This window comes from Pan troglodytes, chromosome 6 (assembly GCF_028858775.2).
Source record: "Pan troglodytes isolate AG18354 chromosome 6, NHGRI_mPanTro3-v2.0_pri, whole genome shotgun sequence".
Lineage (NCBI taxonomy): Eukaryota > Metazoa > Chordata > Mammalia > Primates > Hominidae > Pan > Pan troglodytes.
Window position 1 is genome coordinate 50894707 of NC_072404.2, and position 24790 is coordinate 50919496.

At 44.7% G+C, this 24790-nt stretch overlaps 1 protein-coding gene across 11 annotated transcripts in view; it reads left to right on the forward strand.

Annotated features, from left to right (window-relative positions):
* CCM2 (CCM2 scaffold protein) overlaps window positions 1-24790 on the forward strand; it is a 76215-nt gene that overhangs the window by 27697 nt on the left and 23728 nt on the right. For 7 of the 11 annotated variants that reach the window (XM_009453024.5, XM_519079.7, XM_003318418.5 and 4 more), the window contains exon 2: window positions 10284-10457. The exons of the other annotated variants lie outside the window; for them this stretch is intronic. In XM_009453024.5, coding sequence (XP_009451299.1) covers window positions 10284-10457 — 174 coding nt within the window. The remainder of the gene's footprint in view (window positions 1-10283; window positions 10458-24790) is intronic. 11 annotated transcript variants of the gene reach the window in all.

The following is a 24790-nucleotide window of genomic DNA, read 5'->3' on the forward strand; positions in this document are numbered from 1 at the left end:
GAGGGTTCATTTGCTGGCTTCCTGGTCTGAGACCCTGTGGCAAGGGGCGTGTATGGAGAAGTGCCGTTCCATCCAGGTGGGGAGTATAGGTTGTTGGATTCATCCATCTTGACTCAAGGAAGAAGAAGCCACAGGTTTTACATCTTCCACAGAGAAGTAATTTTCCTATGGATTTGTGGTCAGTTGGGACCCAAGAGCTTGGTTGAAAAATGATGTAGGGAGATGGCCAAGCAAGAGAGCTCCCAAAGCTGGAATTTCATCCACGAAGCCTGCAACACTAGTGGGGTTCTGCTTAAGACTCCACCAGCATGGATCCTGGCCACCGCCAGTGTGGCCTCCTGTGGGCACTAAGGTGCCTATGCCTTTCTCGCTGAAGCAAACAGGCAGTAGTGGGCAGAGCTCTGGTTCCCCTTGAAATTCGCTCTGTCAGCCAGGTACAGTGGCTTATGCCTGTAATCCTAGCACTTTGGGAGGTGGAGGTGGGTGGATCAGGAGGTCAGGAGATCAAGACCATTCTGGCTAACATGGTGAAACCCCGTCTATACTAAAAATACAAAAAAATTGCCGGGTGTGGCGGCACGCACCTGTAATCCCAGCTATTTGGGAGGCTGAGGCAGGAGAATCACTTGAACCCGGGACGTGGAGGTTGCAGTCAGCCGAGATTGCGCCACTGCACTCCAGCCTGGGTGACAGAGTGAAACTCCGACTCAAAAAAAAAAAGAAAGAAATTAGCCGTGTCCTGAGATGTGGGTGCACACCGGCTGTGTCATACTTATCATTTAGGCCTCTCCAGCACCGAGGAAAGGTCCTTTTTCCATTGGTAGGCACCAAAGCACTTAAAAAAAAAAAAAAGCTAATCTGTCAACTGACACTGCAGGGAGTGCTGGAAGTTTGTGGAAATTCAGATAGGCAGGGGTGCAATGTGGGTGTCCACAGAGGAGTTCTTTGTCATGGAGCTTGTAGGAGGGGATTTGTCGTAGTGCCTCCGATGTGCACCTTAGGCAGTGTGATTTATGAGGTTGGCAGGTGTCTCTCTGGGACTATAGCCTATCACTGTCCAGCTGGACAGAATCATCGCTCCAGGTTCCACTGTCTTCTCAGACCCAGGCACTGAGTTTGGTGCCTCTTCCAGTCATTTTCCCTCATTCCTGCTGGGCCCTCATGTGGCTGTGCAGTTGCGGTTTGTCTGTCTCCCCTCTTTAGACTGGGGGTTCCCTGGGGGCAGGGACGGTGGCTCCTACAGCCCCAGTGTCTGGCGCATAGTGAATACTCATGAGATATACTGAATGTTGGCCTTAAGGATACCTAGGCCTTTTTATAATACTTTAAACATCTTTGTTCAGAGGCGGTTTTGTTTTATTAGATAAAACCCACCTTGTAGTTTATTCATAAGGGTTAAATAATTTGCGCAAATGAAAATGCCTGAACCCTGTAGCAGAGACATGCTGGGTACTGCTCAGTGTGACTAAGTGTTCTTCTCTTTCTTCCTTCATAGACTTTTTAGCACTTTCTCCAGAGTAATACTGAGCTCAATGTTTTGCATGGAGAATGCAGCTAGAAGGTATAGCCATACTATTTACTTTGGTCCCCAAGTAGAGGTCGCTGTCTTATGAGTCTGCTTTTGCTGGTTCTTTTAGTGGATTCATTTCTCCTTGTAAATTAATAAACAGGTGCCCTGACTTATAAGTTAGTTTCTGAGAATTTGTTGAGTAGACCCAGTTACTCCAGATCCTGTTCACCCAAGTGTGCTGATAATGTTGAGCTTCAGATCTAACAAAACTCAAGACCCGCAGTTGGCATCTGAGGGCCAGCCTTGCCCAGAGCCTGAGCCTTGGCTTTGTGTGAGGAGGGCATTCTCACTAGGTAAGCCCTAGTAGGCCAGATTTAGTTTTAGTTTTTTAACTCAGAAGTACATTTTAGGTTTCCAACTTTAAGAGTTGTTTTAAGCTTAAGACGTAAACTTTGTAAGAATTTGTAAGGATCTAGGCATCTTCCAGAGTGAGTTTAGAAAGTTCTGTATAGTTATCTGAGGTGGCATATATTCCATATGGATGTCTTTGCATAGCGCTGCATGGTGACTCAGAGCCCTGTGTTCCCTCCTCCTGGCTCTGTACTGTGGACTCTGGCAGGTCCCTTCAACCCTCACAGCCTCAGTTTCTTCAGGAGAGACTTAGGCTGGGATAGACCCCACACCTCACTTTGGTGCTGGGACTCCACTCATGGAAGAGAAATAGCACTTAGCCTGGTTTCCTTCTGGGGACTGAATTGGTCCTTTGGTCTCTGAGGTTCAAAGGTGACAAGATCATTTAGTGGTAATGAACAGGCATAATCAAATACATGTTGAATGAAGAATGGTTGCCTGGGCTAATCCCACCTTTTAAATTCTATGTGTCCATCTATAGTACATTCTAGTGAGTTAAAAGAACCCATGATGGTTTACTGGAATCCTGATTCTGTACATTAAAAATATGCTAAACCATTTAATTATTTCCCTCGTTCCTTCCAGACAGGGTCTCACTCTGTTTCCTAGGCTGGGTGCAGTGGTGTGATCACAACTCACTGAAGCCTCAACCTCCCAAGCTCAAGTGATCCTCCCACCTCAGCCTCCTGAGTACCTGGAACTACAGGCTAATTTTTAATATTTTTTAGAGACAGGTCTCGCTATGTTGTCCAGGCTGGTCTTGAACTCCTGGCCTCAAGCAATCCTCTTGCTTTGGCCTCCCAAAGTGTTGGAATTACAGGTGTGAGCCACTGTGCCTGCCCTCAATTTATTTAATTTATTTTTTTCTTGAGACGGAGTCTCGCTCTGTCACCCAGGCTGGAGTGCAGTGGCGTGATCTTGGCTTACTGCAACTGCTACCTCCCAGGTTCAAGCAATTCTCCTGCCTCAGCCTCCCGAGTAGCTGGGACTACAGGTGTGCACCACCATGCCCGGCTAATTTTTGTATTTTTAGTAGAGATGGGGTTTCACCATGTTGGCCAGGGTGGTCTCGAACATCTGACCTCAGGTGATCCACCTGCCTCAGCCTGCCAAAGTGCTATGATTACAGGCGTGAGTCACTGCACCTGGCCTCGATTTATTTTTTAACTAGAACTTTCCTTTAAATTTATTTTCTTTCTTTTTTTAGATTTAAAGAGAACAGGGCCTTGCCCAGGTGCAGTGGCTTACACCTGTAATCCCAGCACTTTGGGAGGCCGAGGTGGGTAGATCACTTGAGGTCAGGAGTTTGAGACCAGCCTGGCCAACATGGTGAAACCCCATCTCTATAAAAATACAAAAATTAGCCAGGTGTGGTCGTGCACACCTGTAATCCCAGATACTCGGGAGGCTGAGGCAGGAGAATTGCTTGAGCCCGGGAGGTGGAGGTTGCAGTGAGCCGAGATCACACCACTGTACTCCAGCCTGAGCTGTATAGTGAGACTCCAGGTCAAAAAAAAAAAAAAAAGAGGGCCTTGCTTAGTCACTTAGGCTGGAGTGCAGCGGGCAGTCATAGCCCACTGCAGCCTTGAGCTTCTGGGTTCAAGTGATTCTCTCCCCCCAGTCTTTCAGGTAGCTAGGACTACAGATGTATGCCACCACGCTCAGCTTTTTTCTTTTTAATTAATAATTATTATTTGTTTTGAGATGGTCTTGCTCTGTCACCCAGGCTTGAGTGCAGTGGTGTGATCACAGCTCACTGCAGCCTTGACCTCCTAGGCTCAAGTGATCCTCCCACTTCAGCCTCCCAAGTAGCTGTGACTACAGGTGTGTGCCACCATGTCCTGCTAATTTTTATGTTCTAATTTTTGTATTTTTTTTAAAAGATGAGGTCTCACCCTGTTGCCCAGGCTGGTCTTGAAGTCCTGACTCTAGTGATCCTCCCATCTTGGCCTCCCAAAGTGTTGGGATTACAGGTGTGAGCCACTGCGCCCAGCCATCAGCTTAAATTTTGTGTTCAAAAGCAACTTTTCCAAAAATCTGAGGTGGCTTCTTGTTCAGTTTTGTATCTGGAATAGCAGAGAGCTCTTCCCCAGCACCGGCTGTCCCTCCTACCACCCCCTGCAGCTGAGAGCTGAGCAAACACTACCTCTGAAAAGCCCCATCATCCTCAGCGAGAACAGCAGCTACCCTGCATTCCGTGCTGAATGGATAGGAGTGGCAGAGGGAGGCTGCAGCAGATGTGCAAAGATGCATTTCTTTACTTAATAGTGTTAATATTCCACTTTCTAGGAAGGCTTACCCATCAATTAAAATTATTTGAGACATTAAAAAAAGAAACTTAGGGTAGCTGCTATTGAAGACTAAGGACTAGGGCCAGAGAGACGCCTGCCTCCAAGTAGTCCACAGAAGCTGCTTGTTAAAATGTTCATGATTTGGAGGCCCAGGTAGAAGGGGCAGGTTCCTCTGAAGCACCTTGGCATGCCCTATCTTTGGTGTTCCGGGGTCGCCCTCCTCTGCTAGTCTGTGAGCAGTCAGAAGGTTGTATCTCCTGTTCATTCCTCTCCTTGTCTCTTGCTGCTCAGAACAGCAGCTTTAAGAACAGGGTGGCTGAGCCCTAAGTGTACCTTTGGAGCATCCTGTGTGTCTTCAGCATTGATTGGCTGTTTTTACTGTGGATTTAATTTCAGTTACTTTACTCTGGTCTTACTACTTCTGCTTGACTGTGACATCGTTGAGGGCAGGGGCTGTGTCACCTCTAACCAAAGGGCCTCTGCAGATGCCTAGCCTGGTCCAAGCGTTCCATCAAGAGTCAGTACCAGCATTTATTGCTGTCCAGTCTGTGCAAGCTCCATGCTGGCTGCTGGGTAAGAGCCAAGGGCAGCCAGGCCTAATGGCTCATGCCTGTAATTCCAGCACTTTGGGAGGCTGAGGCTGGTGGATCACCTGAGGCTGGGAGTTTGAGACCAGCCTGGCCAACATGTTGAAACCCCATCTCTACTAAAAATACTAAAATTAGCCAGGCATGGTGGTGGGTGCCTGTAATCCCAGCTACTCCAGAGGCTGAGGCAGGAGAATTGCTTGAACCGGGGAGGCAGAAGTTGCAGTGAACCAAGATGATGCCATTGCACTCCATCCAGCCTTGGTGACAACAAAACTCCGTCTCAAAAAAAAAAAAAAAGAGCAAAGGCCAGAGGAGGAAAGAGCTGGGCTCGATGTAGGGAAGAATTGATGTGATGCTTGGGCAATAAGAGATATCTACAGATGGCCGTCCTGGTTTCCTTGCCCTGCAAGAGTTCCTACTGTTTCTCACTGCCTAACTGCAGAGGGTCTCTCTTTAGGGGTGGGATTGTAGGATGGGGGAGCCCCAGAGTCCTTCCCAGTGCAGACTGTAATTCTGTGTGGAGACTATAATTTTATGACCTGTACATCAACATTAAAATAACAGTGTAGGTTGCATGTGGTTTGTGGGACCTGTTGATTTGGTGTGGGCTTCTTGGTTAGAGGTTGATCTTGGCAAATCTCCTGTCTCAGAGTTGGTTTCCTGTTGCTCCCATAGGTAGATTAGTAACTAGTTTGGCTAACAGGCAGCTTTCAGAAGAGCCAACAAATGGAGCCAGGCTGCTTGCCCACACTGTCAGATTCAGAGCTCAGTCACTGTCCATGACACAGCTAGTTATCATTTAGGAAGAATGAGCTTTGGGGGCTAGCAGGCAGAAATGGATTAGGGACAGCCATTTTCCTGTGGCTGATGTGAGATTATCCATGTCTGTGGAGATGCAAGCTTCCGAAAAGCTGGGCTCATGGGCCACATGCCTCTGTATTTCCATAACCTCCAGGCCAGGGTCTTGCACATCATAGGGCCTGGGAGAATAAGTGAGTGGTCAAGCATACACATTTGAAAAGTAATTCATGTGCCATCTGGTCACTTGAGAGTGCCAGAAGAGAGGAAATCACAGGCAAGCAAAGCCTGGTGTGTTTTTAGTGAGGCTAGAGAAACATGATTTTTTGCATGGCTAAAATTGCATCACTAAATTTTGAGGGCCGTTTTTAACTTACAGTTTACCATGATTTCTTGGCTGACAAATCATAGGTGACCATTTCCCACCATTCTCCCATGAGAACCCCGCACTGCAAACTACCTGTCATGTCCAAACTTGTCCTGGGGCTCAAAGCTTGTCAGGGATTAAGGAGAATGAAGCCCGAAAGTGCCTTAGGGACATCCTGTCCTCACTGCTGTCATAGAGCCAGGGCCTGGGCAGCACAAGGCCACGTGCTTTCTGAGCCCAGGCCAGTCCCAGCAAGCTCTTCTGGAAGCACTTTTTTTTTGTTTTGTTTTGAGACGTCGTTTCTCTCTTGTTGCCCAGGCTGGAGTGCAATGGTGCGATCTCAGCTCACTGCAACCTCTGCCTCCCGGATTCAAGCGATTCTCCTTTCTCAGCCTCCTGAGTAGCTGGGATTACAGGCATCTGCCACTACACCCAGCTAATTTTTGGTATTTTAAGTAGAGACGGGGTTTCACCATCTTGGCCAGGCTGGTCTCAAACTCTTGACCTCAAGTGATTTGCCAGTCTTGGCCTCCCAAAGTGCTGGGATTATAAGCATGTGCCACCATGCCTGGCCTTTTTTTTTTTTTTTTTTTTTGAGATGGAGTTTCACTCTTGTTGCCCAGGCTGGGGTGCAATAGCACAATCTTGGCTCACTGCAACCTCCGCTTCCCCGGTTCAAGCAATTCTCCTGCCTCAGCCTCCCAAGTAGCTGGGATTACAGGCGCCCGCCACCACACCCAGCTAATTTTTGTTATTTTTAGTAGAGACGGAGTTTCACCATCTTGGCCAGGCTGGTCTCTAACTCCTGACCTCAAGTGATCTGCCTGCCTCACCCTCCCAAAGTGCTGGGATTACAGGTGTGAGTCACTGCACCCAGCTTCTGGAAGCATTTTTAAAAAGTTTTTATTTTTCTTGAGACAAGGTCTCACTCTGTTGCCCAGGCTGGAGTGCAATGGCATGATCACAGCTCACTGCAGCCTTGACCTACCGGGCTCAAGCAACCTCCTGCCTCAGCCTCCCAAGTAGCTGGTACTACATGCGTGAACCACCACACCTGGCTAATTTTTGTAGTTTTTGTAGAGATGGGGTCCCACCAGGTTGCTGGGCTGGTCTTGAATCCCTGAGCTCAACAATCTACCCACCTCGGCCTCCCAAAAGTGTTGGGATTACAGGCGTGAGCCGCTGCACCCAGCCTGGGAGCACTTTCTGTCCCCTCTGTGGTTCGTCTTAGAGCGGATCATCTTGTAAGCATATTGGTGATCTTAATTTTTTATGCTTCTATATTTTGCCTCAGTTTAAGTGTAATCAGCAGGAAGCAGAAAATATATTCATCCTTTTCAAAAAATATTTAAAAATTCAAATATTAAAAAAATACAGAGAAAAGTTAACAAAGCTACTGTATACATCATCTGGCTCCAACTGTTACCAACTCTGAGGACCTTTAGTCATCCTTACTCCATACTCTCCCCTACCACCAGATGTACTGAACAGCAGAGAATGGGACCTGGGAGGGGGCCTATTCCAGGTCAAAGGGGAGAGACTACTCCTGGTCAACGGGGAACTACTCTGGGTCTATGAGAGGACTAGTTCAGGTAGATGAGGGACTATTTCAGGTCAATGGGGAACCACTCTGGGTCAAGGGAAGACTATTCCAGGTCGGGCAAGGGGAGCTATTCCAGGTGAAGAAGGCGGATGCAGGGGTGGGTCCAGTCAGCCCAAGTGAGAGAGGAAGCATTTTAGCAGATTATAGGGCTTTAAGCCTGGGTCACAGGTGTGTCACCTGTTGGGGGCACGAATGAAGAGCTTAGGCTGTGATGCTGCTCCAACTTTATTATAGTCTGTGGTAGTGATGAGTAGGAGACAGTCTGATTATATACATATATACATATATATATATATATATGTATAGACAGCAGTGGAAGAAGAGATAAATTTTAACTTATTGTCAAGGTAAATACAGTCATAAAATTAACTGGTATATATTTTGCTTGTTCACAACATATCAGACATGTGCTCAGAACTTTATGTAGATTATTGTATTGATTGCCTGTGGCACTTCTCTAAGGATTGTTAGCCTGTTGTGCAGATGGTGAGAGCTCATCCAACCAGTTTGCTTAGTAAGTAGTGCAGCCCAATGCATGCTGGAGCGGAGATCATGCCTAGGACCTAAGGAACATCTATCTTTACTGGTAGAAGAAAGAGAGCTGGCAAAGGGTGCATGAGATGCAGGAAACACAGGGGACAGAGTGACAGAGGCGTGGTGGCAGTGTTAGTGCACTTCTCTGGAAGCAAGACTTTCTGTTGTGTTTTTTGTTTTCGTTTTTATTGAAAGAGCTTCCTGATTCCATATCTGTTTTAGTGGGTGAATGGAATAAAAACCCAGCTATGAAAGGGTGAAATAAAGAAAGGTAAGGAGGAAGCTGAGGAGCAGAAAGCTCAGCCTTGGCTGTCAGGAGGCAGCAGGGTCAGGAAAAATGTTGGGTTTTGCTCTTTGAGGATTTGTTTTATTTGGGGTGGCTTTTGTTTGCTTATTTACTTTTCCCGCTAATGCTGGAGAGCTGAGCATGATGGTGGTGGTGGGGAGGGGCTCATACAGGGCAGGGTCCAACCCCAGCCTCATTAGGGAGGCAGCTGTAGGGCCTGCTGGGAGCCACTGGACGACCAATTTCTGCATTTGTCAGGAGTGGTTACTGAATAGTGTAGTCCTTGGCTGCAATTGTCTGTGAAATTGGTGGGTTTGAGGAGGTGTCCTTATAGGACCACAGGTTCTGCTACACTGTTTTATATTGGATTTTGCATATGGGTGAATTTCCCATATGCTGGAGAGAGACAGAAATCAGAGCTTTTAATGAAAGTTTGGTGGTTTATTGTATATATGTTTTGTTAGTTTCTGTGTTTGGTGATAAGGGGGGTCTGAGCTTGGCCTACTGTGGGGGTTTCGGCTGCCATCTGTGCACTGGGTCACCCTATCCTGGCAGGCACCTGCAAAAGGAGTGTTGTCATCTCCTCCTGCGTTTCCTCTGTTGAGAGTTATGGAGGAGATGGTGGGGAATAAGTTCTCACTCTTAGTCACGGCTCTGGTTTTTGCAGGCCTGTGTGATGTTTCCTTGCTGCGGCTGCACATCAGTGTCTTGTTTTCTCGGGTTTATGTTCCTTTGGGTGACTGTAGATAGGGATTGTAGCATGATCTCTCAGCACAATTTGGGATTGCTTCCCCCCAGACCCCCACCCCCGCCGCCATTGTCAAAGGTTGTGATGAAAAGCTTTCTTATGGAGTTATTGTGAATGAAGTGTCAGGTCTTTTCCTGGGTTCTGCAGGCGAGGCTTGCTGTAATCCTCTCTTGCTCTCTCACGGATTCTCACTCTTTAAGGTGACTTTGATTGCAGGATTAGCCTTCAGAACCCTCATGAAATGCTGGATAGGGTGTGAGGTCATCAGAGTTAGGGGCTGGCCAGCTGCTGATCAGGGCTTCTCCCCCTACTTTTTTTTTTTTTTTTTTTTGAGACAGTATCTTGCTCTGTTGCCCAGGCTGGAGTGCAGTGGCATCTCGGCGCACTGCAACCTCCGCCTCCTGGGTTCAAGCAATTCTCCTGCCTTAGCCTCCCGAGTAGCTGGGATTACAGACATGTGCCACCACACCTGGCTAATTTTTGTATTTTTAGTAGAGATGGGGTTTCACCATGTTGGCCAGGCTGGTCTCGAACTCCTGACCTTAAGTGATGTACCTGCCTCAGCCTCCCAAAGTGCTGGGATTACAGGTGTGAGCCACCGTGCCTCGCCTGGTTTCTCCCTTGTTGATCTGCATTGGAGCTCAACACACTCAGTGTCCCCACTTGGAGTGTTCCCCATTGGGGAAAGAATTGCATAAAAAACATATGCTCCACTTGTTGATGCTAGCACTGGCCACACCTTCCACCTGCCTTCCTGGAGTTCTCAGAAATGAAGTGTCCCAGCTGAGCTGGAAAGAGTTGGAGTGATGTTATGTTTTATCTTATGTGGGGAATCTCCCCCTTCTATCATTGTCTTGCCAGATAAGGTTACCTGCCTTCTATGTGTTGTAGGAACAGGTGAAGAACAAGGTCCCTCCATGCCAGAGGCTGCATGGCAGCCCAGCCCCACCCTGCCGGCCTGCGTGCTGGCTGTGGTCCCTCAGGCTTGTGTGCTGTTGGTACCTTTCTCACCAGTCTGGCAGTCAGTGATCCCTGTTGCATGGGGGCCATGGTAGTAGTTTTGGCTACTTCTGTTTGTTAACCATGGGTACAACACAAAGCATTTGTAAATAATGAACTCCAATCATTGCCGTTTCTGCCTGCAGCCTGGAATTGTCTCGCCATTTAAACGAGTATTCCTAAAAGGTGAAAAGAGTAGAGATAAGAAAGCCCATGAGAAGGTGACAGAGAGGCGCCCTCTGCACACTGTGGTGTTGTCATTGCCTGAGCGCGTCGAGCCAGACAGACTGCTGAGCGACTATATTGAGAAGGAGGTAAAGGTAAGTCGTCATGGGCCACAGGACGTGCCTGCCAAACGACAGTGACGGTCATGCTTGTATCCACCAGACGCTCTTGAGTTTATAAGACACAGCCACACAAACACCTTAGTAGTTGATTATCCCACCCATTGTCTTGTCTATGCTGATAAATTTAATAATTGGATAACTGAAAACCCAGATTCTGTCTGCTGACCCCAGTTTATTTTTTTCTGTAGTAGCAATGCCACCTTCTTTCTCTCGAAGACTTGGCTGTGTGAGTAGTATGTGCTGCTCCACCAGAAGAGGGTTAAAGAGCTGGGAGAAAACTCACATCTCCTGTAGTTTGCAGTTGAAAAGAGTTACCTGGTCAAGGCCATGACCTTGCAGGTCTAACAGTCACCGCCTAGAATTCAGACCATGTGTTTGAGGCTCATCATTGGGTCTCAAAGGCCTGAGGCCAAAATACTGTGCATAAACCATGTGACGTGCATAAGTTGATTTTTAATCCCTCCCCTAAAATGAAAATATATAAATAAAAAGGTATAAAGCCATGAGGTCAGAGAGAATAGGAAAGGAGACAACAGTGGATGAGGTGGTCCATAAACATGGAAGAAGGAAACCGCTGAGGGTGAGATGAGTTAGAGCTAACGCAGCCAGACCCGAGTTCCTGCAGAGGACCCGGAGTCCAGGGGGCTCAGGAGGGGCATGGGGCAGTTCGAATGTCCATGGGAGGGATTTCCACTCTCACCTGGCCCAGCCAGATGATTAACTCATCCCCACCCACTGGAAGATGGGGCTTTGGACGTGCAGAAACCTGGTACAGGAGCAGGTGGGGAGAGACCAAGATAGAAGATAAGGAAGTCAAGTCAAAGCCTGTATGTGGAATGGAGAGAATTCCCAATTCCTTTTTCTTTCAAGCTTCTAGAATGCCTGCAACCAGGCCTTTCCCACAAAGGAATTCTTGGAAGGGTGCTCACTGGGGAAGTTAAGCAGCCCATACTGGCCCTTGGGGCTACCCACCCAACCAGCCTGAATAAACTCCAACAGTCAGGACTCCCGCCAGGCATCCGACGTCTGTCAGCTTTTTGGAGCCTCATTTCAAACACAGGCAGCTGAGTATAAGTACACATTTGAGGACAACTTTCAACCTAAAGGCAGAGCTCAAGACAAATACACAAAATAAACATGAATAAACAGCAACAATGCAGAAAATAGGGGAAGAAATGTAAAAGTATATAATATTTTCAGAAAGATAAGAGGAAATATTGTTGACAGTGACAACAGGATTCTACTTTTAAATAAAAAGGTGAGAGGAAGAGCTTCTGGAATTAAAACTGTTAATTAGGCCAGGTGCGGTGGCTCACGCCTGTAATCCCAGCACTTTAGGAGGCCAAGGTGTGCGGATCACTTGAGGTCAGGAGTTCGAGAGCAGCCTGGCCAACATGGAGAAACCCCGTCTCTACTAAAAATACAAAAATTAGCCGGGCGTGGTGGCAGGCGCCTGTAATCCCAGCTACTTGGGAGGCTGAGGCAGGAGAATTGCTTGAACCCGGGAGGTGGAGGTTGCAGTGAGCCAAGATCACACCACTGCACTCCAGCTTGGGTGAAAGAGTGAGACTGTATGTCAAAACAAAACAAAACAAAACAAAACAACTATGTTATTTATATATCTTTAAAAAATTCAATAGAGGTGTTGAAAGATAAAAGTAAAAAAAAAAGGCCAGGTGCTGTGGCTCATGCCTGTAATCCCAGCACTTTGGGAGGCCAATCACGAGGTCAGGAGATTGAGACCATCCTGGCTAACACAGTGAAACCCTGTCTCTACTAAAAATACAAAAAATTAGCCGGGCACGGTGGCAGGCACCTGTAGTCCCAGCTACTCAGGAGGCTGACATAGGAGAATGGCGTGAACCCAGGAGGTGGAGCTTGCAGTGATCCCAGATTGTGCCACTCCAGCCTGGGCAATAGAGCGAGACTCCGTCTCAAAAAAAAAAAGTAAAAAAAAGTCCCAGAAAGAATATTCAAAAAACAAAGAAGGTTAATAAACAAAAGATGAGAAAGAGAAATGAAATTAGATGACCAATTCAGGAAGTTCAACATCTGACTCCCAAGAAAAAAGAATGAAGGGAAGAGTGAGAAGAAGTTATTAAGACAGTAAAGGAAGAACATTTTGAAGAATTGACTGATGGACATGACTCCCCCCATTGAAAGGATCCTGTCATGATGACTAGACAGGTCTCTAAAACCTCAGCTCACAGAAGCCTGTTCTTAGAAGTTACTGGAGGATGTGCTGCATCAAAACATAAGGGGAGGCCAGGCATGGTGGCTCACGCCTGTAATCCCAGCACTTTGGGAGGCCAAGGGGGGCAGATCAGATGAGGCCAGGAGTTTGAGATCAGCCTGGCCAACATGGCGAAACCCTGTCTCTATTAAAAATGCCAGAAAAATTAGCCGGGTGTAGTGGCACACGCCTGTAATTCCAGCTACTTGGGAGGCTGAGGCACGAGAATAGCTTGAACCCGGGAGGCGGAGGTTGCAGTGAGCCGAGATCGCACCCCTGCACTCCAGCGTAGGCGACAGCGTGAGACGCGGTCTTCAAAAACAAAACAAAACAAAACAAAACACAAGGGCAAACCAAGAATAGGAAGACACGGATTCATAGCCCAAGGGGTCTGCCAGGGAAAGGAACAAAGATAATTCCCAGGATGACAGGAAAGTGAAGTCCCAGGAAATTAATCTAAGAAACAGGCCACAGAAGCTCTGGGATAAGTAAGTATAGACTATATGTTTGGGTAGAATAATGTATTGAGAAGTTGCTGAAGAAATAGAATAGTACATAGAAACAAAGCAAATAGAGGTGTGGAGGAATTGATAATAAATCATTAAAAATGAAAACTTAAATGTTGGAAACTCCTGTTTCTGGGAAGATGAAGTAGACATTCTTTTCCCTATTCTTCTAGTTAAGTGCATCTAAAATCTAAAATCCTTGGACACTATATGCAATAACATAAGAACACTCTGAAAGGTAAAGAGAACGCAGACCACCCAGGACCCAGAAAATGACCCAGTAGTGATTTCTTCAGGTTGTCTTTTTGCCTCATGTAGCCCAGACTATGAGCCAAAGAAGCTGGCAGCCCAGAAACACCAACAGGTACAGACAGAACCCCCTGCCGAAGCCAGCTCCTTCTGACCAAAGGACCAGGAAAGGGGCAGCCTAGCACAAAACAGAGAATATTTAGACAACTGCTCAGTGCAAACCAAACATGACAGAAAGGACTGTGGTCCTACCTCTGTGCCTGCTACCAAAGGCTAAGTGAGGGCCACTTACTCCTCCAGAGAAAGTTGAATAGGGACCATGGACTTTTATCCCTGTTGGGCAGTAACAAACCCCTGAGGAACCTTGTGTGGTTCTGGAGTGTTAGTGGAGACCACATTGGGTGGGGCAGTAATGAGGCCCTCCTTTTCCTTCCAACCAGGGAAGAATCAGTGGAAGCCACATGGGGAACCAGAACTCTTATCATACCCAGCAGTAATGAGGAAGGAGCCCTCCACGCAGGAGGCCAAGTAGGGAATCTGACCTTTGACCCCTACTTGGTGGTAACAAAGGTGGTGTTGCCGAGCGCCGTGGCCCATGCCTGTAATCCCAGTACTTTGGGAGACTGAGGCGGACGGATCACGAGGTCAGGAGTTCAAGATCAGCCTGACCAACATGGTGAAACCCCATCTCTACTAAAAATACAAAAATTAGCCAGTTGTGGTGGCACACACCTGTAATCTCAGGAGGCTGAGGCAGGAGTATTGCTTGACTCCGGAAGGTGGAGATTGCAGTGAGCTGAGATCTCACCACTGCACTCCAGCCTGGGTAACAGAGCGAGATTCCATCTCCAAAAAAAAAAAAAAAAAAAAAAAGGTGCCGTTCCCTTCCCTTCTGAGGGCCTAGGTTAAATTTTCTAGCATTTGTATTGTTGAAGTCCTGAAAAGAGAGGAGAAAGAGGGAAGGGCTGAAAAACTTTTCAAAGATCTTATGGGTTGAAACGTTTGGCAAAGGACAAACTTAAAAGATTCAGAAAGCTGAGCAAACGCCAAACAAGGTAAATCCACTACTAAAGCCCATCATAGTAGAATTTCTGAAAAGTAAAGACAACAACAACAAAAAATCTTGAAAGTGGCAAGAAAGAAACACTTTACTCATAGGGGAAAACAGAAAGCAGATTTCTTGTTACACATAATGAGGACCAGTGGCACAACATTCTTCAAGTTCTGAGAGACCTTGAGAATCAAAAGGATAATGAGAGAACACAAGCAACTCCACACACAGTGGGCCAAAAAATAGACCAATTCCTTGAAAAGCACAAACTCCTCCCACAGTCATCCAATATGAAATAGATCATTTGAATACCCCTATAATTATTAAAGAAATTCAGTATCTAATTTGAAAACTCCCATTAAAAAAAGTCTTCAGGCCCAAATGGTTTCACTGGAGAATTCTATCAAACATTTAAAGAATTAATGTCAATTCTACATACTCTTCCAGAAAAACAGAAAGGGAGGGACCTCTTCTGTTCTCTCTTCTCTTCTCTGCTTTCTCTTCTCTTCTTCTTCTTCTTTTTTTTTTTCCTTGAGATAGGGTCTGTCTCTGTTGCCCATGTTAGAGTGCAGTGGCATGATCTTGGTTCACTGCAGCCTCGACCTTCCAAGCTCAAGCAGCCCTCCCACCTTAGCCTCCTGAGTAGCTGAGACTACAGGTGCCTGCCACCATGCCCAGCTAATTTTTTATTTTGTAGAGATGAGGTCTCACTGTGTTGACCAGGCTGTCTTGAACTCCTAGACTCAAGCAATCCTCCCACCTCAGCCTCCCAAAGTCCTGGAATTATAGGCGTGAACCACTGCACTTGGAATATTTTCTGACTCATTTTGTAAGGGCAGTATTGCCCTGATACCAAACCAGACAAAAAACAGTGCAAAATTAAAAGAAATAACAGACACCAATACAAACATAAAATTCCTCAGGAAACTATTAGGTAACATATTCAGCAATATAGAAAAAATTATACCTACTGTGGCTGTGAGAATAAACAACAAAAAAATTATACACCATGAACAAGTGGAGTTTGTTCTGAGGATGTAAGGCTGGTTTGATACTTGAAAATGTAATCCATTGGCAGGAGAATCACTTGAACCCAAGGAGGCGGAGGTTGCAGTGAGCTGGGATTGTGCCACTCCACTCCAGCCTGGGTGATGGGGTGAGACTCCATCCCAAAAAAAAAAAAAAATTATGGAGAAATTTTAATTAACAGTTCTTCAAATATTTAACTTTATTTTTTTCTTTCCTTCTAGGGCTCCCATTAATCACATATTGATATTTATTTTATTTTTCATGCCCTTTCATTTTTCTCTCATTTTTCCTATTCTTTACTCTTCCCGATGCCTTCTGGGAATGTTTCAAACCACTCTCCGTCTTATGAATTCATTCCTCAACTGTATTCATTCAACCCTGAATTAAATTGTTTGTTTCTACTATATCTGATTGGTCCTTTTTTATAACTCCTTGTCCCTATTTGTTTCCAGTGCCCTCCTACATGCCCTTGAGAATATTTATTAGGATCATTGTAAATTCTTGTTTTCTCTGGCTTATCAGTTCTTCTCCCTCCAGAATTAGTTGTTTAGTTTGTGGTCTTGCCTTTCCAGTGCTTGAGGTCTGTGTTCCACAGATCTGTCTTTATTTTTTCCATTCCCTCCAGAATATCAGCTATAGTTTTTTTGTTTTGTTTTGTTTTGTTTTGGGATGGAGTCTCGCTCTGTCGCCCAGGCTGGAGTGCAGTGGCGCAGGCTCCGCTCACTGCAAGCTCCGCCTCCCGGGTTCATGCCGTTCTCCTGCTTCAGCCTCCCGAGTGGCTGGGACTGCAGAGGCCTGCCACCATGCCTAGCTAATCTTTTTTTGTATTTTTAGTAGAGATGGGGTTTCACCGTGTTGGTCAGGATGGTCTCGATCTTCTGACCTTGTGATCCTCCCGCCTCGGCCTCCAAAGGTGCTGGGATTACAGGTGTAAGCCACCACGTCTGGCCCAGCTGTAGTTTTTATATTACATTCTGAGTTCCATCTATAGCCCACTTGCTTCTGAGGCATCTCCAGGATGAGATTCAAAGGAGGGAAACCCCAATTGCTGTAAGTTCCCCATCTTGACTCTTGACTGCCTTACAGCATAAACTACACTTATGGTCCTCAAGATTTAGCCCAATTTGACTGGGCTGTCTTTTTATGTTCAGTAGAATTAGACTATATCACAGAACCACCAAACATTTTTTACTAGTTTATGGAGAGAATTACCATTTTCTAGAGAGAGGGAAGAGACATTAGTGACCTCATATGGCAAATAACTATGGAGAATATAATTATTTCCAAATTTTCCTAGAACCATAATACTTTGTGATTGTTACAGTGATTCTTATTTTCCTTCCTTCCTTAGACCTCTTAAGTATACCCTATATAATTTGATTTTTAATTCAAAAGTTATTAAAATTTTGTTTTGAAGATTTCATAACTAAACTCTAACCGATCCCCAAGATGACTAGAAAAGCCTCTTGGTTTTACAAAACTAGTTTGGATAGTGCTGTTCTGAAAGTATAATAGAAATTGGTGAAATTATTTGTGGCCTGTCTTTGTGTTCTTGCTGTATCAATATTTGTATCTTATCAGATACCTTTACATATGTCTAGCCTTTTCTTTCTATCTGACATTAACTTATTCAACAAATATATGTTGAACACTTGCTCCACTATCGTTATAGCTGCTAGGTGCAGCTAGAAGTGACAGCTGATAGAGCAATTTCTTTAGAGTAGTTTGTGCAGTTTCAGTTGAAAAATCAGCGCCTGGTTTCCATTCAGGCCCTGCTATTGTGCATGGGAACTTGAATCACCTTGGAACTTTTGTATTGATTTCCATAAATGAGAAGTTAGATGAATTGCTTAATAATACCATATGTTTGCAGAAATAAAAGAAAAATCACCGCTTAAAAAAAAGGTAATCCATCATATTAACAAGCTAAAGAAGAAAAATCACATAATTATATCAATCAGTGGCAGAAAGTTTATTTGACAAAATTCAGCACCCATTCTTGATTAAAAACTCAGACAAATGGGGCTGGGTGCGGTGGCTCACGCCTGTAATCCCAGCACTTTGGGAGGCCGAGGCAGGTGGATCACAAGGTCAGGAGATCAAGACCATCCTGGCTAACATGGTGAAACACCGTCTCTACTAAAAATACAAAAAATTAGCCGGACGTGGTGGCGGGTGCCTGTAGTCCCAGCTACTCGGGAGGCTGAGGCAAGAGAACAGCATGAACCCGGGAGGCGGAGCTTGCAGTGAGCCAAGATCACGCCACTGCACTCCAGCCTGGGTGACAGAGTGAGACTTTGCCTCAAAAAAACAAAACAAAACAAAACAAACTCAGACAAACAAGATATGTTTTTGAACAATGAATATGTGGATATCAAAATTAAATCAATACCATTCACAATCACTTAAAAAATGAAACACGGGTATAAATCTTACAAAACATGAATAAGATTTGTATGCTGAAAACTATAGAACACTGATGAAAGAAATCAAAGATCTGAATAAGTGGAGAGACACACTGAATTCATGGATTGGAAGACTCAACCTAGTTAGTATGTTACTTGTCCCTAAGTTGATATAAATGGACCAACTCCTTGAAAAGCACAAACTACTACTACAAGTCATCCAATATGAAATAATTTGAATAGCTTATAACTATTAAAAGTGAATTCTACAATTCCTATCAAAATTTCAGCAAGAATTTTTTGTAGATACAAACAAGACTATTCTTAAAGTGCAGTGGCACGATCTTAAATTTCAAGCTATTCTTGAAATTTAAATGGAGAGGCAAAATAAGTAGAATAGCTAAAAATAATTTTGAAAAAGAAGAAAATGAGAGGAGTCAGCCTCCCTGATTTCAAGATAGATCATACTGCTATCACAATCAAGACTGTGTGGTATCTGCAGAGGGACTGACACAGAGATCAGGGGAGCAAAATGAACTAGAAACAGATCCACACATATATGCCCAGCTGATTCTTGACAAAGGTTCACAAGCAATTCAGTGGAGAAAGGATAGGATAGCCTTTTAACAAGTGGTGCTGGAGCAGTCGGACATTTGTAGGCAAAAATTGAACCTTGCCCTGAAATTTCACAACTTAAACACAAAAATTAACTTAAAATGGATCATAGGCTTAAATATAAAATACAACTTCTAGGATAAAACATAGAAAATCTTCAGGATGCAGGGCTACTCAGAGTTCTGAGACTTGATACCTAAAGCATAATTCATAAAAGAAAAAACTGATAAACTGGACTTCAAAATTTAAAACTTTTGCTCTATAAAAGACAATGAAAAGATATGCTACAGACTGAGAGGAGATATTTTTAAACCACATATCTGACAGAGGGTTGGTATCTACAGTATATAAAGAACTCTCAAAACTCAACAGTAAAACAAACAATCCAATTAAGACATAAGCAAAAGACAGGAGGAGATACTTCAATGAAGAGGATATACAGATGGCAGTAAGCACATGAAAATATGCTCAGCATCATTAGCCATCAGGGAAATGCACATTAAAACCATAATGAGCTGCCAATACACACCTAACAGAATGTTTAAAAAAAGTAGAACACAAGATGCTGGAGAAGATGTGGAGGAACTGGACCCCTCATTCATTGCTGGTAGGGATGTAAAATGGTACCGCCACTCTAGAAAGCAGTCTGGCAGTTTCTTTAAAACTCCACGTGCAACTACGAACAACTTGGCAATTGCAGCCCTAGGCATTTATCCCAGGGAAATGAAAATTTATGTTCACATGAAAACCTGCCTACTAATATTCAAAACAGTTGTATTCATAGTAGCCCAAAACTGGAAACAACTCCATGTCCTTTGGTGGATAAATGGTTAAACAAAATGAGGTCCATCCATGCCACGGAAGACTATTCAATAATACAAAGGGCTGGGCATGGTGGCACCTGCCTGTAGTCCCACCTACTGGGGAGGCTGAGGCTGGAGGATTGCTTGAGCCCAGGAAGTCCAGGCTGCAGTGAGCCGTGATCACGCCACTGTGCTCCATCCCGGATGACAGTGAGACCCTGTCTTAAAGCAACAACAAAGGAACAAACTACACAGCAACCTGGATGGGCCTCCAGAGAATTATGCTGAGTGAAAAAAGCCGTTCCGAAAGGTTTCACACTGTATGTTCCTTTCTGTAACATCTTTGAAATGACACAGTTGCTGAGGTGGAGAACAGATTAGGGTTTGCTAGGGGTGGAGAGAAGTAGGTGTGCCTATAAAGGGCAACAGGAGGGGTCCTCACAGTGATGGGTGCTCTGGCTGTGTTTACATCCGTGTCCTGGTGTGATGTGCTGTAGTTCTGCAAGATGTCACTGCTGGGGGCAATAGGGTAAAGGGAGCGATGGATCTCCCTGTATCATTTCTTATAATAAGAGAATTTACAATTACCTTAAAATAAAAGTTTAATTATAAAGAAATTGCAACTTGACTATTACTTGGCATGTCAGTGAGAGAATGTAGATAATAAAATGATGTAAAAACTAAGTAATGATTAAGAAAAATTATCTAAGTTGTAAGAAAAGAGGGAAAGTGGGAATGGTGATACAATTGGAAGTCAATAAATAATATCTTAAATTGATAAGCAATAGCAATATAAGCCCATTATTTAGAAAAATGGCTCTAGATCCTAGAAGAATCAGAAGACTTCAGTGTGGCTGCCTCTTGGAAGTGGTTTGTGGATGGGGTTGTCCCAATTAGTAAAGGAGATTGTTGTTTTTTTGTTTTACAGTTTTTTGAACTTTATTTGCCTTTTTAAACTGTATACATTTCATAAAATAAAAACAATCACAATAATAAAATCCGCCAGTGATAGGAGACATTTAATCCCACATACTCTAGTGTGGTGTTTATGGGAAATATTTTGTTTTTAGAATGAACATTAATGAACAAGTTGAGAGGAATTTAATAGTAGCTTCTGTTTTGGAATGCTTACTGTGTGCAGCAACACTATTTAACATTTTAAATATATTTTTCTCATTTAATCTTCACAAAACCTTCATAAAGTAGAAACATTCCTCTGGGAGGCTGAGGCAGGCGGATCACGAGGTCAAGAGATCTAGACTATCCTGGCCAACATGGTGAAACCCCATCTCTACTAAAAATACAAAGATTAGCTGGATGTGGTGGTGTGCACCTGTAGTCCCAGGTGCTTGGGAGGCTGAGGCAGGAGATTCGCTTGAACCCAGGAGGCGAAGGTTGCAGTGAGCCGAGATTGTGCCACTGCACTCCAGCCTGGTGACAGAGCAAGACTGTCTAAAAAAAAAAAAAATTCTTTCTGTAGTTTCCATCACAAGCTGACATTTTCCCCAGTAGGATTTGGTGCAGTGCAAGGCTCACGTGGGCTCACCTAGTGACTATGAATGGACTCATAGCAGGCTTGCTGTGTGGTTTTAATAATGGGACAGGGTAATTAATCACATTTGTGATAACAAACCCAAGGAGCTCTTCTCAGATTTGTTATTATTTTTTGAGACAGGGTCTCACTCTGTCACCCAGGCTGGAATGTAGTGACACAGTCATGACTCACTGCAGCCTCAACTTCCCTGGGCTCAGGTGATCCTCTCACCTCAGCTTCCTGAGTAGCTGGGACCACATGTTGCACCATCACACCTGGCTAATTTTTGTTTTTTTTTTGTGGTGATGGGGTCTTGCCATGTTGCCCAGGCTGGTCTCGAACTCCTGTGCTCAAGCGATCCTCCTGCCTCGGCTTCTCAAAGTGATAGATTACAAGTGTGAGCCACCATGTCCGGCCTATTATTTATTTTTATCTAATTGAATATGTAATTTATGTACATGGTTCAAAATTCAAATGATAACAGAGATTCTTGGTGAAAAGAAATCATGTGCGCCCTCCGTGGGAGGAATTGCTGACACCAGCTTCTTGTGTCTTTACAGTCTGTCCATGTATGAGCATACACATGCATTTGTTTCCCAAATGATTACACGGTATACACTGTTTGCACCTTGCTTTTTACACTGAACAGTGTATCTTGATTTATCGCAGAGTGTTCACATTAGCACACATAAAACTGCCTCGTCCATTTTAATGGTTGCATGATATTCCATTAGATAGCTGTGTCATATTCTATTTAACCGGTGATTTATTAATACATATTTAATTTATTTTCAACTGTTATATATGTTTTACTGTACCTATAGGATAAATTACAAAAGTGGAGTTTCGAGATCTAAGCCTAGGTTACTTTTTAATTTGACAGACATTTCCAAATTGCTCTTCATAAAGGGTTGAAGTCGGTGCATACGTGAGGACTCTGAGTGTGCAGGCGGCCCTCTACCTCTGCAGGTTCTTCACCTGAGTCAAGCAACTGTGGGTTGAAAGTATTCAAAAAAAGAACAATAAAAAAACCACTACAACAATAAAAAATAATACAAATTTAAAAAATACAGTGTAACAACTATTTACATAACATTTACATTGTATTAGGTATAAGTAATCTAGAGATAATTTGAAGTACAGTCTTGGCCATATAACAACATATTGGTCAACGACAGACCACACATATGACAATGGTCCCATGAGATTATAAGGGAGCTAAAAAATTTCCATTGCCTAGTGACATAGCTGTCTTAACATTGTAGCACAACGCATCACCTTTTCTGTGTTTGAATGTTTTTAGAGTCACAAATACTTACTATTGTGTTACAGTTGCCTGCCTGCAGTATTCATACAGTAACATGCTGTACAGGTTGTAGCCTGGGAGCAATACCATATAGCCTAGGTGTGTAGTGGGCTATATGTACCATCTGGGTTTGTGTAATTACTCTCTGTGATGTTCACTCCATGATGAAATTGCCTAATGACATATTTCTCAGAATGTATCTCTGTTGTCGAGTGATGCATGACTGTTACACAGGAGGAGTGTAGGTTATGTGCAAACAATACGGCCATATTGTATGAGGAACTTGAACATCTGCAGATTTTGGTATCCCAAGAGGCTCCTGGAACCAAGCCCCAGCAGATACTGAGGGACGACTGTACCTGTTTCTCCACCCTCTGAGGAACGCAGTGTTTATTCAAACTTTTTGGTCTTTGCCAGTCTGATATTCTTAAAATGTTTTCTCATTATAGTTTGTACTTATAAGTGAGGTTGAGTGTCTTTCAAATGGTCAAAAGTCAGGTCTCTTTCAGACTACCTTTCTAGATCCATTGCCCGTTTTTTCTGTTGGGTTATTGCTTCTTTTCTTATATCTTTGCAGTAGCTCTCAGTGTGTCGGGTAAGTTAGTCCTCTGCTGTAAAGTTAGTTTTAAATGTTTTCCCCTAGTTTGTCATTTGTCTTTGTTCATCATTGTCTTCAATTGGTTCTCTTGCAGCAGAGCCTGAAACTGGGGATCATGTTCCACTGATCTGTTAAGGGCATGCTCAAGAGAAAGAGTGAAGGGGGTAGGGTAGGGCAGAGGGGAAAGATGCCTGAAAATCAGACTCAGGGGTTAATTTCAACCTGATCATGCTCTAAAGCCTAGAATGCCACAGCTCGGTGAAGACAGAAGTAGCTCAGGGTGTTACCCATCCACACTCAGAGCAGTGGGGGGATCCTGGGTGAGACACCACTGCCTGTACTACACTCTACCCTGCACTCCCTCATCCACATATTTCTCACGTTAAGTTCATTCCATCCAGACACAGCTTCTCCAGAGGCATTTGGTCATGATTTCTGGAAACCTTTCCAGATGAACTACAGCCCTGACTACTTCAGTGGGTCCCAAGGCCTCATTCCACCCACTGGGGACATAGCACCATGTAGCAACTATTGGTTTAGATGTATACTGCATCCTAAAGGAGAGGGGGCATCCTTTCAGGGTGTCATCTCCCAGCTGGCCACAGCTCTATCAGGATGACAGCTCCAGGATGCTTGGGTATTTATTTATTTATTTTTTGAGACATAGTCTCGTTCTGTCGCCCAGCCTGGAGTGCAGTGGCGTGGTCTCGGCTCACTGCAAGCTCCACCTCCCGGGTTCATGCCATTCTCCTGCCTCAGCCTCCCGAGTAGCCGGGACTACAGGCGCCCGTCACCACGCCTGGCTAATTTATTTATTTATTGTGAGACGGAGTCTTGCTCTGTCTCCCAGGCTGTAGTGGTGGCATGATCTCAGCTCACTGCAAGCTCCGCCTCCCGGGTTCATGCCATTCTCCTGCCTCAGCCTCCCAAGTAGCTGGGACCACAGGCGCGTGCCACCATGCATGGCTAGTATTTTTGTATTTTTAGTAGAGACGGGGTTTCACTGTGTTAGCCAGGATGGTCTCGATCTCCTGACCTCGTGATCCACCCACCTCGGCCCCCCAAAGTGCTGGGATTATAGGCATAAGCCACTGCGCCTGGCCACGCCTGGCTAATTTTTTGTATTTTTAGTAGAGACGGGGTTTCACTGTGTTAGCCAGGATGGTCTTGATCTCCTGACCTTGTGATCCACCCGCCTCGGCCTCCCAAAGTGCTGGGGTTACAGGCGTGAGGGTATTTTTATAGGACATTGAATTCCATGATCATGTGCCTACTGCTGTACCTCCTTTAGCACTAAGTGAGTCCCTTGATCCAAGGTGATGATGGTACTTGCTGTCCCACATCGGAAACCACATGCTCCACAAGCCCTTGGAGAGTAGATTGGCAGCTGCTGCAGGCAGGAGAGGCAAACCCTTATGTGGAGGACATGCTAATTTTTGCCAGAACGAGTGTTTCTTATTGCAGGATCAAAGGAGTTCTGAAGTATTCAGCTGGCCAGCAGACAGGACAACTGGTTGGTCTCTTTGAGGGGATGATGCCTTATCAGGGCTGCAGAATTGGTATCCTGCTGGCAGGTCTGCCACGGTGAAGGGCTGTAGTGTATTTGCTTGTGCCTAAGTATGTGAACCACGCTTGGGGTTTTCTTTCTGTCAGCTGTGTATTGGGAACCCTTTCTGAGGCTGTGGGTGTAATTTAAGGGAGAGGCTTCAGAACAGGTCCACTGGGAAGTGTTTAGGTTTGGGCCACCTGTTCCTGCAGCTGGCACTGTTAGCACAGTCCTGCAGTAAGAACGTGAACATGTACTGTTGTCCATCCCACATGAACATCAGCAGTTCCTGATAGGTTTGAGGAAGAAGTGTTTACCGCATCAGTAGCTACAAACCATGTACCCAAGATTGTTTATCCACTTGAATAAAGATTCCATTTAGCTCAGTTTGTGGCAGTCTACAGTCATCTACCACAATTTATCCACCATAA